This window comes from Dendrobium catenatum, unplaced genomic scaffold, assembly GCF_001605985.2.
Source record: "Dendrobium catenatum unplaced genomic scaffold, ASM160598v2 fragScaff_scaffold_776, whole genome shotgun sequence".
NCBI classification, from domain to species: Eukaryota; Viridiplantae; Streptophyta; class Magnoliopsida; order Asparagales; family Orchidaceae; genus Dendrobium; species Dendrobium catenatum.
In genome coordinates, this window is record NW_021319238.1 from 242,712 (window position 1) to 266,388 (window position 23,677).

At 33.2% G+C, this 23,677-nt stretch overlaps 1 protein-coding gene across 1 annotated transcript; it reads right to left on the reverse strand.

Moving 5' to 3' along the window:
• Positions 1-867: 867 nt before the first annotated feature.
• On the reverse strand, positions 868-13,854 carry LOC110113364. The gene is made up of 3 exons (XM_020845913.2): positions 12,961-13,854; positions 12,692-12,891; positions 868-1,725 (listed from the first exon to the last, which is right to left on the reverse strand). The coding sequence occupies exons 1-3, from the start codon at positions 13,619-13,621 to the stop codon at positions 1,162-1,164; spliced, it is 1,425 nt and encodes a 474-aa protein (XP_020701572.1). The 5' UTR covers positions 13,622-13,854; the 3' UTR covers positions 868-1,161.
• Between the last annotated feature and the right edge of the window lie 9,823 nt (positions 13,855-23,677).

A 23,677-nucleotide genomic window follows, 5' to 3' on the forward strand; every position in this document is an offset into this window, starting at 1 on the left:
TTTTGAGGGGTTCAAAATAAATGATTTTCAGATCTTACAGTTTCTCTATGCAGATGACCTATTAGTTTTTTTTTTTTTTTTTGAAAAAGCTAAAACTCAAAACTACTGTCATCTCACTAATACCTTAATTTTTTTCAAAAACTGCTCTGATCTTCAGCCAAACTTCAATAAGAGTTCTCTCTTATCTCTCCTATGGCTCCCAACCGCTCAAGTATTTCTCATCATTTGAATATTCATAACACTACTTCAAAATTCACTTATTTAGGTGTTACCATTTCTATGGACAGATTGAAGATTGCAATTTTTTCTCCTCTTTTGAAAAATTTACAAATCTCTTATCTTTTTGAAAAGCAATGTTACTTTCTTTTGCTGGTAGACTACAATTTATGAAATATACGATCTACAATATTAGCGTGTAGGGTTGAGGGTTTAGGGGAAGTTGAATGAGCAAGGTTACTTTCTTTTGCTGGTAGAATACAATTTATTAAATATACGATCTACAATATTAGCGTGTAGGGTTGAGGGTTTAGGGGAAGTTGAATGAGCTATTGAGATTAGTGCTTTCAATGAGCTAATTAGATTGCCATTCCATTGAATATATCAATCTATTTTCCGTATGAATTTAAAAAAAAAAATTGTAGCCAACAATAGGCAAACATTGGCGGTTTGCAATAGCAAGTGAAAAAGAATTAAAAATATATTTAAAAACCGAACAAATCAATTGATTTTTAAATGCATAAAAAATAAATTAGATGATAAATTTCAAATTCATCGATATCACACTAGCAAACATTAACAAACATCCAAATTCTTACCAGCGAAATCAAAACAAATACAAATCCAATGATAAAATCTCTTTATATGAAATCACCAAAACGGTCAGCCATATTAATATTACCACCAAATTAAGCAGCAACAGCAAGACCCAAACAGCAAAGATCAGCCAGAAAGTGTAAGTCCCACCAACTCATTCAATTCCCATTCAAAATTCCATCTGAATCCAGCACCCAAAACATAGAAAATTCGATGCAACATTTACAAAAATCTTACTTTCTTAAGACTGGATGGGAAGGCAAAAACAACCTAAAGAGGACTAATATATAACTATATTTCTAAATAATATATAATGTAGAAGTTAGAGCGATAGATTTTTTTTCCCAGCTAAGCACTTGCACCCAGTTCAACATTTGAAGGACCATGGCCATGAGTACCTGAAGCTCCATGATAGTTGTACATGGCAGAACCTCCACCTCTCCCACCCCTTCCGAGCCGGGGGTTATAGTAGTTTCTTGGATGATAACCATGATCATAGTACTGGTTTCGCCCGTTCTCGTAGCCACCATGATCATAGTACTGGTTTCGCCCGTTCTCGTAGCCACCATTTCCGCCCCAACCATGGCGACCGCGTGCATTGCTGGAGTTGAAGTGACCTCTCTGATTCCGACCGCCTCCGCGCCGTCCGCCACCGCCGCCTCTCTGGTTTTGATGTAGCCTTCGAGGAACATATTGCGGATCATTGGACTCATAGTCTCTCTGTTTATGCTCCGCCGTATCTGCTTCTGCTGTTAGCTGCTCGTTCTGCTTAGCTTTAATTTCTCCACCGGTGGGAACTGATTCATCTTCCTCTTTAGGATATACTATAGATTCTACCCTTTGAAGATCATGCCCAGGGCTAGGTAGATCGGGAGTGACTTCTCTGTCATGGTTATCTTCCTGCTGATCCTCCTGGAACGCATAAAGAGAGTAGCAACAACTTTAAAGGTCATCATTATAGACATGTACCAAACTACTAAAATAACAAATTAAACAACTAATTTAAAAATAAATAGATAAATAAATAAAAACTTTACCCAAATCATCACATGAGGCAATTCTCTGACTAGAAAAAGGACAGAATTCCATACAATATATCTAAAAAACAAATTCAGCTCAAAATTTAGCAATGGCTCTTTGTCTCGCTTGTTATTTCTGAATCCCGACTCTTCGTCTTGCCTTCGGCATCGGCTACTCGTGTAATAAGTAAATGAAAATACCCTAGAATAAATGAACACAACTCTACTCGAGGAAATGACCTAGCCCTGCTCACAGAAATGAATAGGGTTGCTCGAGTAATTTTTTTTAATGGATACATGCGTAAATAAAAAAGGATACATGTGTCCGATACGTGTATCCTTTTAATTAAAATAGTATTTTGATGGGATATTTTTTTTCTGTATCGGACAAGTATCTGAGCCATATCAGGTGTGTATCTGTGTCCATTACGTGTCTAATGCGGCACGTCATCATAAATAGGTGTATAGGTGCATCATAGGTGAGATGCAACAATAATTTTATGATAATATAAAATAATCCATATTTAAAAAATTATCTATCGTTACAAAAAATAAGCATGTTTTCTAAATATTTATGGCGGATGTAATACAAATCAATACTAATGCCCTACCATGGTTATTATGAAATTGATAAAGACGTACGCATCCCTGTTACATTTAGCATATTAACAAATCCTACACTATGGCAATACATATTTAACAATAATGTATATATATTGCAATAATTTTATCCTAACCAAAATGTTCAGAAACCTCACCAATATATGGAATCTTCAAAAAAGTCAAGCAGAGACGATGAAAACCAATTCTTCAGAGGGATTCCAAACCACATAAAAGTAAAGCCAACAGTAACAAAAGAAGTAACTCATTAATAACAAAATTAATTTAATATGGAGGAAAGAACCCACCAGAATCGCTCGCTCTAATCAGAATTGGAAAGCAACAAGCTCAAATATAAAGAGGAACAAAAATGACACCTAAAGCCATCACAGCAAGCTGAAAGCACAATATTCCGAAATGATGCTACAGTCCAAAAGGAAACATCAGAAAAGCAAGGCTGTGAACTAAACCAAATGTACGTCCAGAGTAACCCATAACTCACACTAAAAATAACCAGAGAAACCATTTCATTGAAAGAGATAAAATGCCTAGGATATTGAAAATTTTGAAAGCAGCAGCTCTCAATAATAACTCCGGAGAAATAGACCCAAAACGCAAAAAGCCGAAAAAACAAAGACAGATACAACCAACTAATAAATAATCAAACAGCAAGAGGGAAGAATCATGAAACAAGAAAAGGATTATAACACCAAAATTATTGCCAAGTTATCACGCAGTAAAGTCTCTAAATAAGTTAAGTCCCGTGAGTCCATACAAGTAATACGTTTAAAGTTACCATCAATATAAAAAAAGGGCATGTTTTAGGAGTAATGCAAAGCAATATATTAGTCCCATGCAGCACTTCCCTGCAAAGTGCAAAGCACAAAATCGCAACAAAGTGTGCCTTGCCGCTTTGTCGTGTTGCATGGTAGTATTGTGTGATTGCTTTGGCTCAAAGAAAAAACTTTCTAGTTCAAATTTCATGATTTTATTCAATAAGATGTAGGCTTCGTTTGGTTATCCAGTACTTTTGTAAAAGATAGTTTTAAGAAACATGGGTTCAGAGAAAAGAGTTTTCTAACGGAGAAGAACATATAAAAAACTTTCTTAAAACAGCAAAAAAATGAAAAAAAATGTTGTTATTGGGACCGTGGTATGATGAACCAAACCGTAAATTTACGCTTTTAAAAAATAATAAGCACCAAAAACGTCCAATCAAACTAGGCCGTAATAAGTTCGAGAAACATTCACTTCTCATTGACTTTCATAATCATTGAGTCATTGCTCATTATTTCTCCATTCTCACAGTGAAGTTAGTTATTTCCCAATGTTTGCCTCCTCATGCTCTCTTGAACATTAGTTTTCTTAATTACTTCTTGTTGATTTTTTTTTTAAAACACAAATAGCTTCGAGCCCACATGCATCTTCTCAAGAATATTACTTGATATATCCTTGAGAAGCCAGATTTCAATTTTTTTTTTAAAACACAAATGCTGCATTTTCACACACGCTCACCTCATGCCTCCACCTTTTGATTGCAAGTTAGTCTCTCAATCTCATGAATATTATTGATTTTTAACTACTCTTTAATCAATTTATTCTTTCATTTTTCAATTCTTATTTAAGACTTTGGATAGTAAGAAACTACTGTCATCGAATGTATCACTATATTTGTTAAAAATTATTACTTTATAAAGTTTAAATTTGGTAAATTACATACATACACACACAAATACTGAACGGTCTTATCACTAAACACACCGCATTGTTTTGTGCTATGCACATTAATAAAAAAAGGAACTCATGTGCTTTGCATTGCACTTAATACTATTACATATACCTCAAAGTTATTCATAATTTAGAGCACTTACAAGAATACCCCTTAATAAACTAGTCAGCAACAACATTGACCTCTCCCCACACATAAGACATTATGACTTGAAAACCATTAAAAAGATAACAAATCCCTTATGATGGGATCGAAACACTCTCAGCTAACTATGTGGTGATCAGCCAACATAGCACGTAAGATAAGCTCAATTTAAATTTTAGAGAAGCCAGATGGTTAGTGTGCAAGTTTCAACCCCTAAAGCAAACTTTCCACTTAAGGAGTTAGAGATGATTGAAATCCTAGATAGGAATTGATGCAAATAAAGATGTGAAATTATGCGATCATATATTAAGGTATTTTATGTCCGTAAGATGAAGCATAAGCCTTAAGACATTTTAAGGTGCGCGTCTCAAAATTAGATCAATAAATTAATAAGAAATTTATTAACATTAATGTAGATCAATAACAAGCCAAAGGTAACAATAATAAGTCCCTCCTACTTCCAATTCAATATAAACAAAAAATCTAAATCAATAAGAATATAATTTATAAATTCAAGAGTCTCCCCAACTCCATTACTTAGTGGATCTCCAATAGAATAATCACTATATTGAGGTGCTTTCTCTACGCCCTTTTTCTTAGTTGCAGCTCTGAGAACGAGAATAGTGTTCGGCTGGGAGTTGAGGATGTCTTGTTTTCATTCTCTTTATGTTTGTTCAAGGCTCAGGTGTAAAGAAATAATAAAATAGATTTTATTCTATACATTAATTTTTCATATCACCTAACTTCTATTTCTTTAGACTTGCACCTCTTACAAGTTGTCCAGAGACACACCTCAACCCCATTAAGATGTACACTGCATCAAGCCAACGTGAGGCATAAGTTACATGGCATTTTTTCAAAATTGCATTGAGACGTGCCTCTTTTTGAGCAATTTTATAAAATGATGCAAAGAGAACCAAACCAAAAGAGGGTCTAGCAATAGCACTTAAAGCAATCTCCCTAAAGTTTCCCTTAAAATACCCATCACCAAGTTTGATCTAATAGACTAGCTCAATGATTTTATCTTTAGAGATAGAGGGCATGTGCTGGAGAATGACATTTTTTGCCCCCCTTGATAGATTTGGATTTTATAAAATTAGTATAATTAAGTAAAACAATCTGATTTAACCCTCCAAATGATTCTTTCTCGGTATAACTTTTTCCTGAAAAGCAAAGATTACACCGCGCCCATCCACAATGAACATGTCGCATTCATTTGCATCACCTCTAAAATTTCATAACTCACATTACATTTTAAGAGCTCACATTTTTATATTAAGCTTGTTAAAAGAGATGATGAATATGAGATATCTAGTTGTATGCTTTTTGAAGATATAGTTCGAATATGTAAGACCTAAAATAAATGAGAAGCAGGAAAACTATGGAAATTTTTTGAAATATAAAGGACTGTATTATCAAAACAATGATTGGATATACTACACATACTCAAAAATATAAATATTAAAAATTGTTAGTAAGGAAAGCACATTTAGGTGAGAGGTTCAAATATAATAGAATGACTTTTAAAATTAAGGCTAGGTCATAATTAAAATAAAATGCCATGATAGGATCATGCAATGAGAGAATATTATTGAGGTTCAAAGCAATGTTTAAAATTGCGTAATCGAGTATTGAGGCATTTTTCGTTCGTGAGGCGAGGCGTAAGCCTCACGCCAGTGAGGCGAGGCGCGCCTTAAGGCGGGCCTCAACCAAGTTGAGGCGCAAGCCTCATGAAAAAAACTTGAGGCGTAAGCCTCAAGGCGCTTTTCACTCGAATTGCGCAAAGGCAGGCCTCAAGGCGAGCCTCATATTACGCAATTTTAAACCATGGTTCAAAGATAAAATTAACAAAAGTTCTTTTAGACAAAATTAGCCATATGAACCAGAGAAATTATTATTTTAATATGACAATGTGTTGCAAAATAAGAAAAATTTAATTGAGAAATAATTATCTAAAAGTGATGACGTGCTACAAAGCAAAGAAGCGTTAATTGATAAATTACTATCTTGAAGTGATTGGAAATAGCACCCAATCATCCATTAATGATAAGTTGGTAAAAATAAATATGAAGTGATTTGGCCATGTGCAAAAAAAGGCAAACGCGTCAATAAGATGGACATACAAAATTAACGTGGAAATCATAGATATGTGGTTCAGACATGCACAAAAGGTGGATAATGCATCATCAAAAAGATAACTAGAAAAAATTAAAGCGAAAAGATTAAAAAGAATTTGACTAAGACCAAAAGTCACATAGAAAAAAGTTCTGTGAAACAATGTTTAAAATTGCACAATTAGATATTAAAGCATTTTTGCTGGTGAGGTGAGGCATAAGACTCAAGGCGTTTTGAGTTCCAATCCTCAAAATCTAAAATTACTAAAAGTAAAATAAAGGTTACACATGATTTTTTACATAATTACCAAAAAAGTATATTAAAGGATGACACATGAACATTCTATCGAACTATGAAATAATAAATTAGCATATGAAATCTAATATTGCACAAGACGTAAAGTGGCGAGTGATAAATTGCGTAAAATAGAACTGAAATGCAAACATCACAATAACAAAACAACAGAAGTACAAGAATTTCATAAAAGCATCACATAACATCAAGTTCAACTCCAAAGTCCTTTCACAATTATCTACTCATCTACATTTAATTCTAAAGAAAACTATAATATTATAACTACAATTCAAAAGTCATCTACACTATCATCATTGAGGGGGTCTTCACTTGAGGTATCATTACAATGAATTGCTTTCTACGCCACATTTCATCACCTGTGAAGTATAATATCTCCAATCTGCTTTTTTTATCAATTTCAACCATCTTCTTCTTCACTAAATATTTGTCATCAACATTCCAAATTGAAGGAGCTTAAAAAAATTAAATTGTTTTCTATATATACATTTTTTAATTCTTTCTATAAATGTCTTATGGTGGATGCAAATGCTTAAAAATTAATGTACAAATCTTCTTCTTGTAAGTCAAATGGTATTACCTCCAATTCATCATCCATAAACCATTCATCATATGATATCATATCCTCACAAAGAAAAGGATTCACATCATCTTGCAACCATTTCTTTTTGAAGTATCTATCATTCAATTTCTTATTGTGCATGATATGCACCAAGAAATTCATCCTTAACGGTTCACACATAAGTTCTCCTCTTCGCATGGACTTGATTATACGAGCTATAGTTGCATTCACATCCAAATGATGAATACATTAATCTCAAAACCTTAATAGTGAAATATTGTAGTTCTAGAATGCCATCACCAACTTGAATCCACCACTCAACTATGATATAAGTAATGAGCATAATAAGTAGAAATATAAAATTAATCATTTTGAGATATAAATTTTTTTCAATAAAAATAAACAATCAAATTATTTGGAGATCGCTTTGAAACTATATTTTGCTTGTTGCAATCCAAAGAAGCCCTTGTTCTTGAAAGGTACCAATCATATGTCATCATTTTCTCTCTTGGATGAATCAATCGTAAGTATATATATGCAATGCTATAATCTCATAAAAAAGCTCGAGGAGTAAGCCTCGAGACATTTTTCACTGGAATTGCGTTGAGGCGGACCTCAAGACGAGCCTTATATTGCGCAATTTTAAACAATGGTGGGATAAAGGCTTGATGTTGTTAATATTGTTGTTGACAAAGATGACTTCTAATGACCCACAACTTTATTACCATTCAAACCATCGCTTTGAGTATGGGAACTCCAACATCAATCAGCAACCATATCCTTGAACCCCTCCATGTTGAAGCAAATATTTTGAAACCAGAAGATATTATTTTTGTTGGTATGGGTAAGATTGGAATTAAAAATGGCAATATAATCAGAATACAATTGCATTTTTCTGATTATTCTGATTAATTAAAGCATATAGTTTCCAAAACTGTCTCTTCCCTTTATTGTTCAGTAGAGGAAGCTAGGAAATTTCATTATTCACCTAAAAAATAAGAGGGGGAATTCAAATTTAAATTGAATGGATGAATGGCTGCAAATAAATGACCAGATATGGAAGTGATTTACCAAAAAGGACTTCATCTTCCTCCATCAAATGATAAACTTTTGAAACTAACAGATCTTATGGGGGTTGACTGGTGTTGTTACAAAAGAGCAACGAAGGATCTAAATCATGTTAACATAATAATCTTTCTTAGTTGGTGAACCCAGAAGATATAAATTAGGAGTATAAACAAAGTGATGAATTCCAAAAGCTACTCAATTCTGATAACAAAAAGGAAGTCCACTAATCACAACATTATGTCTAGAGATAGAAGCACCTATTTTATCATACCACTTGTTAAATAAAATAGAAAATCCATGAAACTTCAGTCACCCTCTTTTGACAAGAGTTTCTAGAATTTCTTGGAATAGAAGTTGATAAAGAAAGATTTAATTTTGATCAAACTGGTGACAACATAAGCTGCATGAAGAATGAAGATCTAGTGGAAATTATTTCTGAATACATAAGCACTAATCTTATCATCCCACTTGTTAACAAAAAATGAAAATCGATCAAACTTTGTAAGCCCTCTTTTAACTAGAGATTCTAGAATTTCTAGGAATTGAATTTGATAGGATCCAGATTTCATAAAAGTGGTAGAATGGTACCATCTATGTTCCAATACCAATTTAGAACATTAGAAAGTTCCACTTTGTTGACCCAAATGTCAATAAAAAAATTAAAAAAATAAACTGAAGAGCTTGAGATGTTTATCCCCAGCATAATGCAAGATGGTATTTCGTGTAAATACAGTTCATTTATTTAATAATGGTAGAAGAACATGAATAAATTCTAAGATAGACTTTCATTTCTACAATTTTGCAAGATAATCCTAATCTGAACATGTGAAGCAAGTCGGTATGTTCCACCTGACCAAGGCTATAGAATACAGAGGAGAACAGAGAGATAATGTACCCATTTTGTGTTTCTTGTTCACATTAATGTATGTTTTGGATCAGCGAACAGAGAGATAATAAAGAGGAGAACACTATCATTGTCATGTCTCAAGCCCGGGATTAGAAAAAATAGAAAGTAACGTTAGATAGTCGACAACCAGCATTAAACTTGTCAAATAATCATGATATAAATCCCTTAATAATTAAGTGGGATAAAGTTTTGATGTTGTTGTTGTTGTAACATATGTTTTGGATCATGGAATGACAAGTAAAAAAGTAGACACATGCCTTCCCATCCGCACCCTCATTTTGGAGTATTCCCTCTCCTAACTGAGACTTTAGGATAAGGAAAAGAGAGATAAAATGTACTTATTATGCGTGCTTTGGATCATGAAATGCCAAGTGAATCAATGGATATATGCCTATATACACAACTTTCTGTTATATATAAGTAGTCTTAGCACTCGCCATTGCAGAACGCAACTCCATAATTCCTATGAAGGATCAATAAGGTTTTATAAAAGTTGACTGGTAGCGACTTGATGCCATGACTTTGTAATGGCTTCCTTGGAAACTCATAAATAATTTTATACATCTGCAATATGTATAGCATACTCAACCATAACAGCCGTGTTATTTAAATGGTGCATGTTAGTGTGAGTCAAAGTGACTTTTCAGCCATCGAATAATATCTCAAAACCTGGTCTTCCAAAAACCAACTGAATATACTCTCATGCCAATGTCAAACAAATAAAGAGTAGCATATTTAAATATGTAATTATAATAAAAGTGTTGTTTTCCTATAAAAAATATATATCTAATCCACTAGTACATACGTAACTGATGCTCACAAAGGAAAAAAACAAAGCATCATGTAGAATAGAAATCAGTAACTAGAGAATCACCAAAGATTTCCATTACAGGAACTTAAATAATAAAATAACATTGCAAGAATATGAATATATGTAAGGATCACCTAACACTAGGATGACTTGAGTTGCTTTAGGTCAATTAAATGTTCGACCAACAGAACTAAAAAATAGAATTAAAGAAAACCAGCAAAGCAATAAGGTTTAGAATCATGGTCAAAAGAAACAACCATGGGAGTTGAAAAGTTTGAGATGAATGAATGAAAATTTTATAGAGATAAAGTGCAAGACAACTCTACTACATTCAAATGTGAGGCCAGGTTTACCGAGGACAATGCAGTAAAAAAAAGAATGAGAATCTCTGGAAAAGTTTCAAAAAGCTAAAAAGGCTAGAACATGGATAAGTCATTCAAAAATATTTATTTAAGCCAAAAATTAACAACAATGCAACTCTCAACGATAAAGAACAGCAAGCTAAATAGAGAAAAAGTAAATGGTTGGTAGTAGCATGATAATCCATCATCATCACCATCACCATCACCACCATTATCATCATATCATCATCATGATTCAAATAATGACAAAGATGGCAATGTTCAGCCCATGGATAGATGGTTGAAAGCTAAAGATTACCAGATTCAAAGGCTATTGGAAAATTAATGGTGGTGAAACCCAGTTCACATCCATTACCCCGACTGCACCATAACTTATGGCAATATTACTCCATTTACAATTACAGTCTGATGTTTGTTTAACTAGCAAAGGCAAATAAAAATTGCAAGAAGAAAAAATAAAGCTAGAAGATAAACAATGTGTTGCAGAGGTACTAAACATCAGTATACAAACTCTTGAAAATGGTGAATAAAATCGACAATAAATCATTGTGTGAATTGAAGAAACTAGATTTGTATGAAGTTTCTGTATCATACATTAAAATTAAAATAGTGGTATTATGTTCAATGACCATATAATGACATGAAATGAATACAAAATTTAGGAGAATAATGACCATTTTCTGCCAATAAAATAGAAAAATTCAAGCATAGGCATTACCAAAATGACAAAAAAAGCTGTAAATTTCACAAAAAGATATTTTTTTGATAGATAGTTAAGCTTGTTATTACTTAGAAAAATAACACATTTCATCAAATTCATAAAAGAAACAACATATAAATTTAGAAAAACCAATATCAATAGCAAAGTTTAAAACAATTAGCAAATTCATACTTGCATGCATGCATACATATGTAATGAGGATTTGATGTAATTGCGCACAACCCATTCACTTAGATCAACAATTATAAAAGCATAAATATTCATATGCATAGGAAGACAAACAAGAATATACAGTAGATGGATGAGAAGTAACACTCGATAGAAGTAGAAGGCCTAAACAAGTTCAATTAGGAGTTCAATAGCTCTTTAAAATAGAGGATATTGGATTCTGTATATTACACACAATCAAAGAGTAGGTGAGTCATCATGCTTGGTCAACATTTTTATGCAAGGAAATTTTGCTAATAATATGTACATTGCTTTTAAGATATCAGCTTGGAATTACCAACTACAATGGAGTCTCAAATCTCAATTATACAACAACAATAACAACATCGAGCCTTTATCCCACTACGTGGGGTCGGCTACATGAATCCTTTTTCCCCATTGTGTCCTATTAAATGTCAAATTCTCATTTAAATCTAATAAAAAAGGTCATTCCTAATATTTTCTAACCAAGTCTTTTTAGGTTTGTCTCTACCTCTCTTAAGATAAGTCAAATCTAATAACTCTACGCTCCTAACCGGGTCATTGAAAGGCCGCCGTTTTATGTGACCAAACCATCTAAGGCGGCTCTCTCTAATCTTATCTTCTACTGAAGCTACTTTAACCTTTTCACGTATATGCTCATTTCGTATCCTATCTCTAAGGGTAAAGCCACTCATCCATCTGAGCATCCTCATCTCTGCCACACTTAACTTAGTATTATGCTTCTCTTTTAATGGCCAACATTCAGCACCATAAAGCATTGAAGGCCTCACTACCATCAAATCTCCATTATAAGGAAAGAGAAATAGTAAAATAGATTTCATAAATATGACAAACAAAGAATAAAAGCTTGCTACTTGGAAAGCAGGAATCCTACCATTTCTACGTAGAATTCATCATAATTATAAGCATTAACACAACGATTAGGGTCATTCCTAGGGAGAGTTGTTTTACTAAACAGCACTCCAGTGTCCAATCCACTGCGGAATGTCCAAGTATATCACGCCTATGTTAGTGCTCAAATTGATCACCTCTGCCAAGACTTCTAATGAAAGGTTACAAGGACAACAGACTTCAGCTGTTGTCTTTAAACTCCAGCTCTTCCAAGAGCCGCACCATATCCGGGCCTCAGCCCGAACAATCATTTATTGTCCTTTTTGGATTCAAGGTGTCATAATTCTACAAGTCAAATTTCATTAAACTGTATCAAGGAATTTCAATTCAACCTAACAATGCAGAAGATAATACAAACCAAAAGGCAAAATAAAGCATAACTAAGGAGATACTTCAATAAAAAAACAGTTTCCAGCAGCTAATTAACCTGTTGATGATAATGTATCAGCACATCATCACTGGGTGCATCTCGTGCAGGCTCCTCATTGGCCTCTGAAACTTGCACCTGACATGCAGCATTGTACTTGCCAACGGCAGCAGCAACATCAACTGGAGCTTTCATCTCCGGTGTTGTAGTATAGTAATCCGAATCAAGAATCTTGTTCAGCTTCACCCTCAGGGAATCATCTATAAAATAATAACAGTTAGACGGAGACAAAGAAAAAAACCAACTAGGGTAAGATGATAGACACGTACAGGTAACAGAGGATCCCACAACAATGGGTTGATGGGCTCCCTGTAACCAGAGTTTGGCGTGCTGAAGGCAGCCCTGTAATGCGCTCCTGTGAGAGATCCCAGAATAAAGAGGCCTGGATGTAACTAGTCCGGCCAGGGCAGAGATCATGTCAAGGTCTTTCTCCCCAAGCAGCTCCGTAGCATCATCAGTGACATAATCATATGTTAGGCAGCATCCACGTTCGTGAGTCCTAGTCAGCATGGTCGAAGCGAAATCACTCTGGGGCTTTACATCGAAAAGGCATCCAAAATAAAGCAGCGCTAGCAAGTCCTTCATAGATGAATCGGCCAACAAAGAAGACTCATCTGCCGCTTCCGGCGTATGTCTGTGGTTATCTGACGAGAAGGAAAAAGCAGCGCGGGCAATCTCCTCCTGCACGGCGGCGGCAAGTGGCGACCGTAGCTTCTCGTACTCGTCAATGAGGGCAATGACACCAGGCTTGGAGCGAAGAACTTCTTCCTGCTCCTTATTTAGGGTTTTTCCTTGTGCGATGCTGGCTTCCATATGAAGGATTCGGTTGTATTTCTTGCGCAGAGCTCGAAGACGCTTGCTCATCAGACTCAGCACAGGCCCGTCCGCCGCCGCGGACTCCGAAGCAGTCGGTGACGATGACATTGCCATGGTAAACGCTGCTACTCCGGCCTCAGACAAGGGAAATAGACGGTTTGCGAATAGCGATTGTTATATAGAGGTACGCAAAATGTAAATCGGTGGTTGAGAACCAGTAGGCCTTTGGGTTCAGAAGACTGAGCGCGTAGGGTTTTGTTTCTCCTACGGTCGACGTTAAAAGAAGCTTAAAAAGGATGAGTTTGGCTTGGCCGTAAGCCCGTAACCTTGGGACCAGATGTGAGGAGGAAGACGACTTGTATCTTTGGATCTGTTTTATTTATAGTAATTTAATTTTTCAGCCATCAAATCAAATAAAGAATAAAATTTAATTTTATGTCTTATAAAATATATTTTTAGGTTGAGACTTAAAAAAGAATTGGTTATAATTTAAATGAGAATTTGACTTTTAACCTGACATAATGAAGAAAAAAAGATTCATAACCGACCCCACATAATGGGACAAAAGCTTTATTTATTTATTTTTTTTTTTTGTTGTATGTCTTGTATTATTATTCGATCAAGTATATTCAAAAGTCATCTTAGAATGACAATGTTGAATTCAATTTTATCTTTGGATAACATCCAATTTAATTAAAAGGTTAATTGAGCGAACATCTGAGTAGGATTTGTATGAGAATATATAATAGAAAGTATAGTTGAAGAAAGAGAGAGAGAATCTAAGAAAATGTTAAAAAATACTTAGAGGTATAAAGTAAAAATGTAAAAGAGTCAAAGGTTCAAAAAAGGTCCCCAAACTCTTTATCATCAACTCCTATTTATAGCATTTTGAGAGCTATAAGGAAGGTTATGTAAAGAAAAAGTAAGAAAATAGAACATGATACATATTATATATATAATGTTGCACACTTGCCTGGACACGTGCCACCATATTGATGTGAGGGAACTGATGATTAAGGTAAGATGGTTGAGAGAAATAACTATGGTTGATGTGGATAGGGCAAGCTGAGGATCCTAAGTATGCTATTTTATGTATCTAAGTTTAGATGGAGAGATGGTCGCTCTAGGAGAGAGTGAGTGACTGATAATGAAATCCAGGCACATGGTGGGTGTCGAGCTATTGATTGGACGAGAAATCTCCATTTCACCTCGTATTGAGCAAGTTCTTCGATATGCTTGGGCAAGTAATGTATGTTGATCGGGTTAGAGCAATCCTCCTTTCGACTTCTGAGTGATTGTCGCTCCCCTTAGATTGCTTAGGCTAGTTCCTCCTATAGGCCCCTTTGAAGGGCGAGTTTTTATATCGAGACCTACTAACCACCTACTTGAGAAGGAATATGCGAGTATACATAAAATAACCTTAAAAGATATTTTCCTCTCAAAGTGCATATTACTCTAAACACAATAATAATGCTCCTAGCAGCCTCATTCGCAACATTATATTTCTTTATGGAACCATTGCTTCTTTTCATTATTTTCTTGTGAGAAATATTCTTATGACAGGTAAGAATATAGTGAGTTGGTAGTTGAATCAAATGACTTCGTACTTGTGGGTTAGCATTCTTAAATTTTAATAAGCTTAAGATTGGAGTGATTCTTTTAATGATTTATATGATCTATATTAATTATGATGAAAAAATATAGCTATGTAAATTAAGGTCAAGATCATTTTAATAGTAAGATGAACATAGAATCAAACATAGCGTCAAAGATACAAGTTTGAATCATGCTTGATCAACAAATGAAAGATATTTGAACAACATTTTAACTTGATCCAACTCTAATTTGAATCTAACCATTTTGAACACATTAGATTTATGTTTTAATAAGGTTCAAACAAGGTTTACCTCTTTTGATCATTATTGATTTTAATTCAAAAGGGTTTCAAATAGACCAAATAAGGTTCAACCTTTATATGAACCCGATAGGAATAATGCTTTTGTTTCTACTTGGAAATTTTCCTTCAACATTTTTAAATGTGCATTCAACATTAATCTCATAGTTGTGTGTCGACTATAGTGAAAAGGGATTCAATTGGATATTATAGCCAAGGGTACTCAAGCATCCCTAGTATGTTAGTAAATAAGCATTACATTAAGTTAGTTAATCCAACAACTATTGATGATGTAGCATATGTTGATTTAAAAGTAAAAGAAGGTGATGATGAAAAGAAATATGATGAACATGGTCATTGCTCCACAAATATTTGATTACTATAACATTCATTAGAGATAACCATGACAATTTGTAATGTAGTTGAATTTAGTTAATGATTAAGAATTATAATATTTTCATGTACCATGTGAAGAAAATTAAATTTCATTGGCACTAAAAACATTTGGATAAACCCTATATTTGAATGATCACTACTTGAAAGTACCTTTAACTCAATGATTATTGATATAATTATATACTCGTATATGCCTTTTACGTATTCAACGGGTAGTCACCAAGTCATCATAAATGAGCTATCACTCAATAGGGTCCACAAAAGAGCTCACTCCAAAGATCATGAGATCTAGCTTAGAATGTAGATGCCTCCCACATAAATAAAAAAAGGGTTCTTGTGGATCACGTAACTCGCCACTTGCCTTCTAAGGAGGACTAGTTATCAAAGCTATTCACCATCATCCATAGTGGAGTATCATCAACAATACTCACTGCCTCAGCTACAGAAAAATGCTTACTCAAGAGGTTCTCAACTCACCCTATCATAAACAGCCAACCACAATACTTACCTTCCCTGCAACTCAAGCTCATTAGCCTTCTAATACAAAGCTATAGCACATGTCAACAAAGAATTCAAAGCACTGACCAATCATAGAAATCTTAATTCAAGACTCACTAATAGATTTGTCTATGTCTACTTGATTATACATACTTATCACTATTGAACTCACCCCAAACACAAATAATCAAGGCCAGGAAAAGTAATCTCCTCTCTAACCAACTAGAGTGTGACACGTATCTAAGATAATTTCTATTAAGAGTCATTAAGTCATATATTTTTATACATTTTTTATCTAATGTAGCCTTTTTTATAGCACTCGGATCCCTATAAATAAAGAGTAAAGATGAATAATTTTATCTTTTAGCATATTCAACATCTCATATATTCTTGAGCACTTGGTTACATACATTATATTTATTAGACAATTCCTTATGGAACACACTTTCTCTTGTTTACTCTATCATTTCAAATTCCAATACTTGGCACCATGGTGCCACCTGACCACAATGCCATAGTGCTTATCCTTCCTTCGACCAGAATGACATTTTGACTAGCTGAGCGCCATAGTGCTCCAACACTCAGCATTGCAAGACCCAAAGCTTTAAATAGAAATGTTACCCATTTTCTTTCATTTTCACCCTGGTCTCTTGCACTCTTTACTCCCTTTGTTCTGTGTTTTATTCTTTCAATCCTTCAAAGAATAGTGGCTCCCAAAGTTACAATTTGAAAGAAGTAATCTTCCTCATCCTACGACAAAAATCAATTTGTGAGCTCCATTACAAAATTTAGGTGAAATAATTCTGTTGTATACATGCAGCTTATTCCTGAGAAAGGCATTAGGAGTCCTATGGGAATGGTAGAAATGAGGATTATAAATAGGGGTGGGTGAAATTTTGTGTAGATCTTGCTACTTATGTAGTTTTTGTTATTTGGAAGTTATGTGGTAATACAAGGGAAGCTTAGGATAAAGGGCTTTTATGAAAGGGAAGTGAATAGCATTTGATAGAGTGTTTATGGGACCTCTAACTTAGAATTTAATGACTACACCACATTTATCAACTGTCCTGTATACCCCCAAGAGATTCTTAGAGTCTAATACTTGTAGTGGAGCTGAATGGAGAGTAGGGGAGGGAAAATTGTTAATTTTCCTGCATCGACACTCACTAGAGTGTCTAAAGCTTGGCACTGCTTTATTTCTACCTATTTTGTACCAAACATTAATATTAGTGAGATGACCAAGGATAGTACTCCTAAACTATTATATTCAAGTTGGTCACTCAATGGATTTAGGCAAAATTATCCATCACTCCCTCCTTTAGATGGTTAGGTGATCTACCTTTGTAGGTTATGGGCACTCTTCTTTGAATTATTCTTTGTATTTGCTAGGAGGTGTTTTAGGTGAGCATGGAGAAAAGCAGCTCTTTCCCATTTCTTCTATTACCAAGGCTAAATAGAAAATTTTAAGGAAAACACCTGGGAAGAAGGGGAGGGTGCTAGCCAGCCTAGCATGTCCAACACCAGCCAACCCAATTCAAGTTAACCCAAGTCTAGAGCCCATGGAACCTTAGAAGACCATGTGGCTGACCTTAGGGATAATTTTGTCGGTATTTATACCTATTTTTTAGGAGAATAGACAGTGGTAATAAGGAATGAGCCACAATATGTATTACATGATAGACATGCAAGAACGATAATGCTAATATGCTTATGAGTTCAATGAAGCATCGGTTTGAATGTTTAGGAATTGTCAGCTTCTTTAGGATCCATATCAACCCATGTTCCTTACAACCCCAATCTACGAGCCTTATAGCCATAATCACCAACAGCAACACCAGCAACAACAGCAACAGATGATTATGATGATGAGGAGGAGTGATTGAGTGTTTTTGTTTTTTTTTTATTGTTATTTTATTTTTATCATCTTTTATTAGTTGTGTTTCATGCATGTAGTTAGAGTTCTTATGTACTTCCTTGTAGTGTAATGCAATATTTAATAAAAGCTAGTGCAAATTTATTTCATGCTCAAGTATATTAATTGCTCCTAAAGTTCATTTCTTTCATTTGAGATTATTTGTATTAAAAGTTAAAATTACAAAATTGGAATAAATAAATTAAGAAAAAAAAAATTAATGGTGATTCATTCATTACAAGGTGGGAGATAATAAAAAATAAATTATCTTAACAAAACTAATTAAAATTATTAAGACTAATAATTCCTACTAAAATTAACTCTAAAACCACTTAGAAACACTTGACTACATAATTTAGGTTTGAATGACTAAATTTTAGTGATGTAGTATTCCGATTAATTAAAAAGTTCATTATAAGCTTGTAATTATAACATTATGTATCCTTTCAAATAAACCTTAATTATTCCAAACTTAGGCTACTATAAAGGGAGCGATGATCATGTATTAGAAATCAATTCAAATATACTCTCTTAAAGTAGAAGAAAAAAAAAGAAAAAAAAAAGAAAATAAATAAAAATGAGTACTGGGAATCAAACTAAAACCTCATAGACCTCTATAATGAACAATACACCATGGGAATCAAACTAAATTTGTAAAAACAATCATGTGGGAGTCACCTCTAAGAGAAGTTTCAAGGATTCACATAGAACCTCTCAAATTAGGAGGACACATCCCTTCTACGAGAGCACACTTGTAAAAAGTAATTTGTTTCCACCTCGAATGGTGAGACATCAATGAAATATATCATTCTAGTATGAGGGAAGGGTCATCCCAAGAAAACACATTCTTTACTCCTAACACTTTCCTTACCATGGAGTTCACTATCCTTACAACTCAAGTGGACTCACCCCTTACATCAAAGGTACTCAAGGACTCCTTCCAAATGTTTGGGGTATGGTCTATTGGAGAGGTAACTTAGTGAGAGTTAAATTGAGTTGTGACCTTTCAAAAGAGTTGTATATATGTGTGAGAGATCACCAAAACTAGAAAAATAAAATTAATTAGCTCACCAAAGATGATGAGGTGTGAGAGATCACCAAAACTCTCTCATATGATCGACCACCAAGCCAAGCCACTACTTAGAATTCACTCCAACTTTAGTCACAAAATTTCTAAACGCTTTATTCCATAGAATATGATGTTTAAATACAAGTTATACCAATAGAAAATTGAATATGAAATGATATTTTATCTTCACTATTAACCATCCTAACTTCTCCCCCCTTCCATGTTTGGCAGGCCCCATACACTCTTCCTTTGCTAATATGCGTGGACAACAACTCACTTCATGTATGAGGCACTTAATTAACTTAATTAAGTACATCTACCATCCAATTAACACAAGAAATCAACAATATAAGTACTAAGTCATATACACATATAATTATTTTACTATATGAAATTTTTACACACATAATTAAGTTGAAAATATAAATAACATTCTCTGGCTTATGGCCTTCAACATGTTCTTGGTGATGGGCGAACTTTGCTTAACTATTGAGCCTTCTTGTTGGACCTTGTCTATCATCTCGTACTTTTGATGCTCATAGTGTTACACCAATTCTCCTTAACCTCAAAGAACTCTTCTCTGAAGATATGTATAAATGTGTCATAGGAATGCTTCAATGGTCATAGAGTATATGTAGTTGTAGGAGTGACATCATGTTGCACATGTTAATGAGATTCATTTTGTCCTACAAATGGGTTAGCTTGAGAGTATTTACTAAAAAACACTATTATTGGTTTTATCATATATGCATGTCGACCACATGGTGTTATTTTAAGAAAATTAATGGTACGTGGATGACCACTAGACATAGTTGTAAACATTGGAGGATTTAAGATGATGATAAATATATCAACTTGAATAGGGAATTCAACTTCAATTAAGGATTATGATTTATTTCTTTTGGTTCAAAATCAATATCTTTTTTATTTAGTTTACATGAATTTTGACATGACATTTGATTCCTTGAACCTTTTTGTGATTCATAACTTTCATAATATTTTTATAAAATTCATTTTGTGCGTCAACCACCTCTTTCATAATATCATTTAATTAAGATAAAATACTAGAAATGAGACATTATGATTTTAAAAATTATAATAAGATTTAAAGATAATTCAAATGACCCAATTAATAATTTTGGAGGTATTTTTTTTCAAATCCTTTAAGTCTTCCAATACTCATAATTTTGCTCTGATACGATAGATGATGTTGGGGTTGTGTCCTATGAGAGAGGCAACTTGGTGAGGGTTAAATTGCATTGTAGCTCTCCACAAGAGTCTTAAAAATGTGGGAAATATATTGGTGGAGTAATTTTGATAGTGGATTGCAAGTTAGGAGTGTGACAAATGTTGACCTAGGGCTTGGGCTTGAAATCTCAGACAACACTAGGCTGACTTAAATTGACAAGATATCCTAAAGTACTGACTCAAATAACCTTCAAATCCCTTGCAAAAGTTATACAATAAGGTCTAGTTGTGAATTAAAAGTTTTCAAAAATTTTAGAGCGGTTGAAATATTTTTTAGAATTTTATAAGTGGTTGAATCCAAAAATCCTAATCTAGCTGATTTGACTTGTTAGGATTTAAGCTTCAATAGAAGGAATTAGACTCATGAAAAATTGGAAAAATTAAGGAACGATAGATTGATGTTTTTAGATGTACTCTAGTGTTTCTCACAAATTTTGGAAGTGTTTAAGGCCATCAAATTCCAAATTGGAGCTACACTAGGTCTTTTTTTAGCCAAGGCTTGGGTAACCACGATGAGTGGATTTAAGTGGGGATTTTTTATTTTGAGATTTTCTTGGAGAAAATATTTTTAGAAAGTATTTGGAGAGAGACATAACTAGATGCAATAATTTATTATACCAAAAAAAAAAAAAAAACCCAAACAGCTCACCAAAGATGACTAAGTGAGAGAGATCACCAAAACTCTCTCCTATGGTCAACCACCAAGCCAAGACACCACTTCAAATTCACTCCAACGTAATTAACAAACATCTAAGCACTTCATTCCATAGCAAATAATGTTTAAATATAAGTTACAATAAAATAAAATTGAATTTGAAAAGAGGGAAAGGGAAAGGGGGTCCCACTCTAAAAACCACCATAACTTCTCCTTCTACCAATGTTTAGCCATCCTATACACTCCTCCTTGGCTACTTGGCTTGGTCAATCACTCACTCCATGTATGAGACACTTAATTAAATCAATTTAGTGCCACTACTAGCAAATTAATATATGAAATCCATAATACAAGTACTCACTCTTACACACATATAATTATAATTATGCATTAAATTTTCATGTATATAATTAAGTTGAAAAATATAAAGAGTATTCTAGCTTATGGTCTTCAACATGCTCTTGGTGTGGGTTTACTTAGCTGAGCTGTAATTTTTTTTTGTGTTGAGCCCGGTTGGTTGGACCCTTTCTTTCATCTAATGCTTTTGATACTTTTGATGCTACACCTCCAAGAACTCGCCAACATCGCCAAAGTATTGAACACTCGATAGAAGAGAACTTGCCATGAGATTGAGAAGTTAGACAAGAAAGTAGCCACCATTCCCATCACCTATCAAAGCAATACAAGTGTCATGGGTAGTCTGCATTAAACATCATTTATTATTGTACTTCTATATATTTTTTTATGTAGCTCATTTTATGTCCCTCAGATCTCTATAAATAAAATATGAAAAGCCACATTTTAGATACTTGATACGTTCATAAGACACCATTAAGCTAACGATATACTTTCCCACAAATCATTTTATTCTTCTTTCCATTCTCTTCGAACTTTCCTGCTAGCAAAGGTCGGTAGCACCCATAAGCAAACTTTCATCCAATAATAAGAGAAAGATATCATTGTAATTGTGCAGCATAAGAGAAGACAAATGCATCAAGATAGAGGAAGAGATGTAGTTTGGTATAGTACAAGTTGCATGTTAAAATTGTTGGTATAGTATTAACTTTAGCAAATATAATATAAGTTCAATTAATTTGTCTTATGGTTATTTAAAACATCAATTTGATGGCTTTTATAAATTAAAAATAGCTTTTTTTTTTAAATAATGGACAAATTTTTTTTTGTTGAATATAAAATTCAAATTTAGAATACAATATCCACAAAATTATTAGTTAATTAGTCAGTAAAATAATAATAACAATATAAATTTATAAAAAAAATGCCCTGTTTTTTGCTGCCATTGTCCTCTTCCCTAAAGTTTGAAAAAAAATGTTCAATTTATAAAAAGAAGCATGTTTTAAACTAAAATAAGTTTAAGGAGAGAAAACTAAAAATTAAATTACATATTCTAAAATGTGCAAAATAATTTTCCGGTTTCTATTCAAAGATTTCAAAGAAATCTAAAAAATCAATTCCGATTTTTACCTTCTCATTTAAAAAAAAAAATAATTTTAATGGTTGGTAAGAAAATCGGAAATCAATTTTCCAGTTTCTTAAAAAATGGGAAAATGATTTCACGGTTTCTTAGGAAACCGTATATGTTTATTTTATTAAAAACTAAAATTTTCGGTTTCTTATAAACTAATTTTTATGCTTGTTGCGGACGCTCAATTTGGCTATAAGATCGCTGAAATCGGAGTTCATATGCTTCCGAAATTAATTTTTGAAGTTTCCAACTAAGTTTTGCCTCGAGATTCGTGCCCAATCAAGATAATTTTTGCATGACGTATCAATGCTTATTAAAAAAAATCATTATAATTATTATTTTATTAAAATCAGGAATTTTTCTGTATTTTTATTATTTTTAAATCAACATTTTAATTAATTATTAAATAGTGAAGTTCTACATTTATTTAATTATATATTAGTGAATTACATTAATTTCTACATTTAACTGATTTTTCATGTTTTATTTTTTTTTTCTTTTTTTATTTAGAACCCGGAATTGGAATCGGAATATTGTTTAAAATATTAATTTAATAAAAAATACAGAAAAATTCGTGATTTTAATAAAATAACGAATTATATTGATTTTTTTTAAATAAGCATAAAACTTTGTTTAAAAGAAACGTAAAAATTGAGTTTAAAAGTCAGTTTATAATAATTTTTTTTATAAAATAAGCAAATACTGTTTCTTATTTCCTATTTCTTAAGAAACCCTTAAAATGAATTGTTATTTTTTAAAAAAAGAAAGATTGAAATCGGAATTAATTTTTCCGGTTTCTTTTTGAAATATTTGAAAAAGAAAAACTATTTTCAGATTTTAATAGAAACCGGAAAATCGAAAATCTATTTTTTTTAAATGATTTTAGGCATTTTAGATTATGTAATTTAATTTTCCGTTTTATCTAAAATGTGAATTGGTTTTTCTTATTTATTATTTTTAAATTATTCTCTAAACCTGTTACTTAAACTTATTTTAGTTTAAAAGCTGCTCT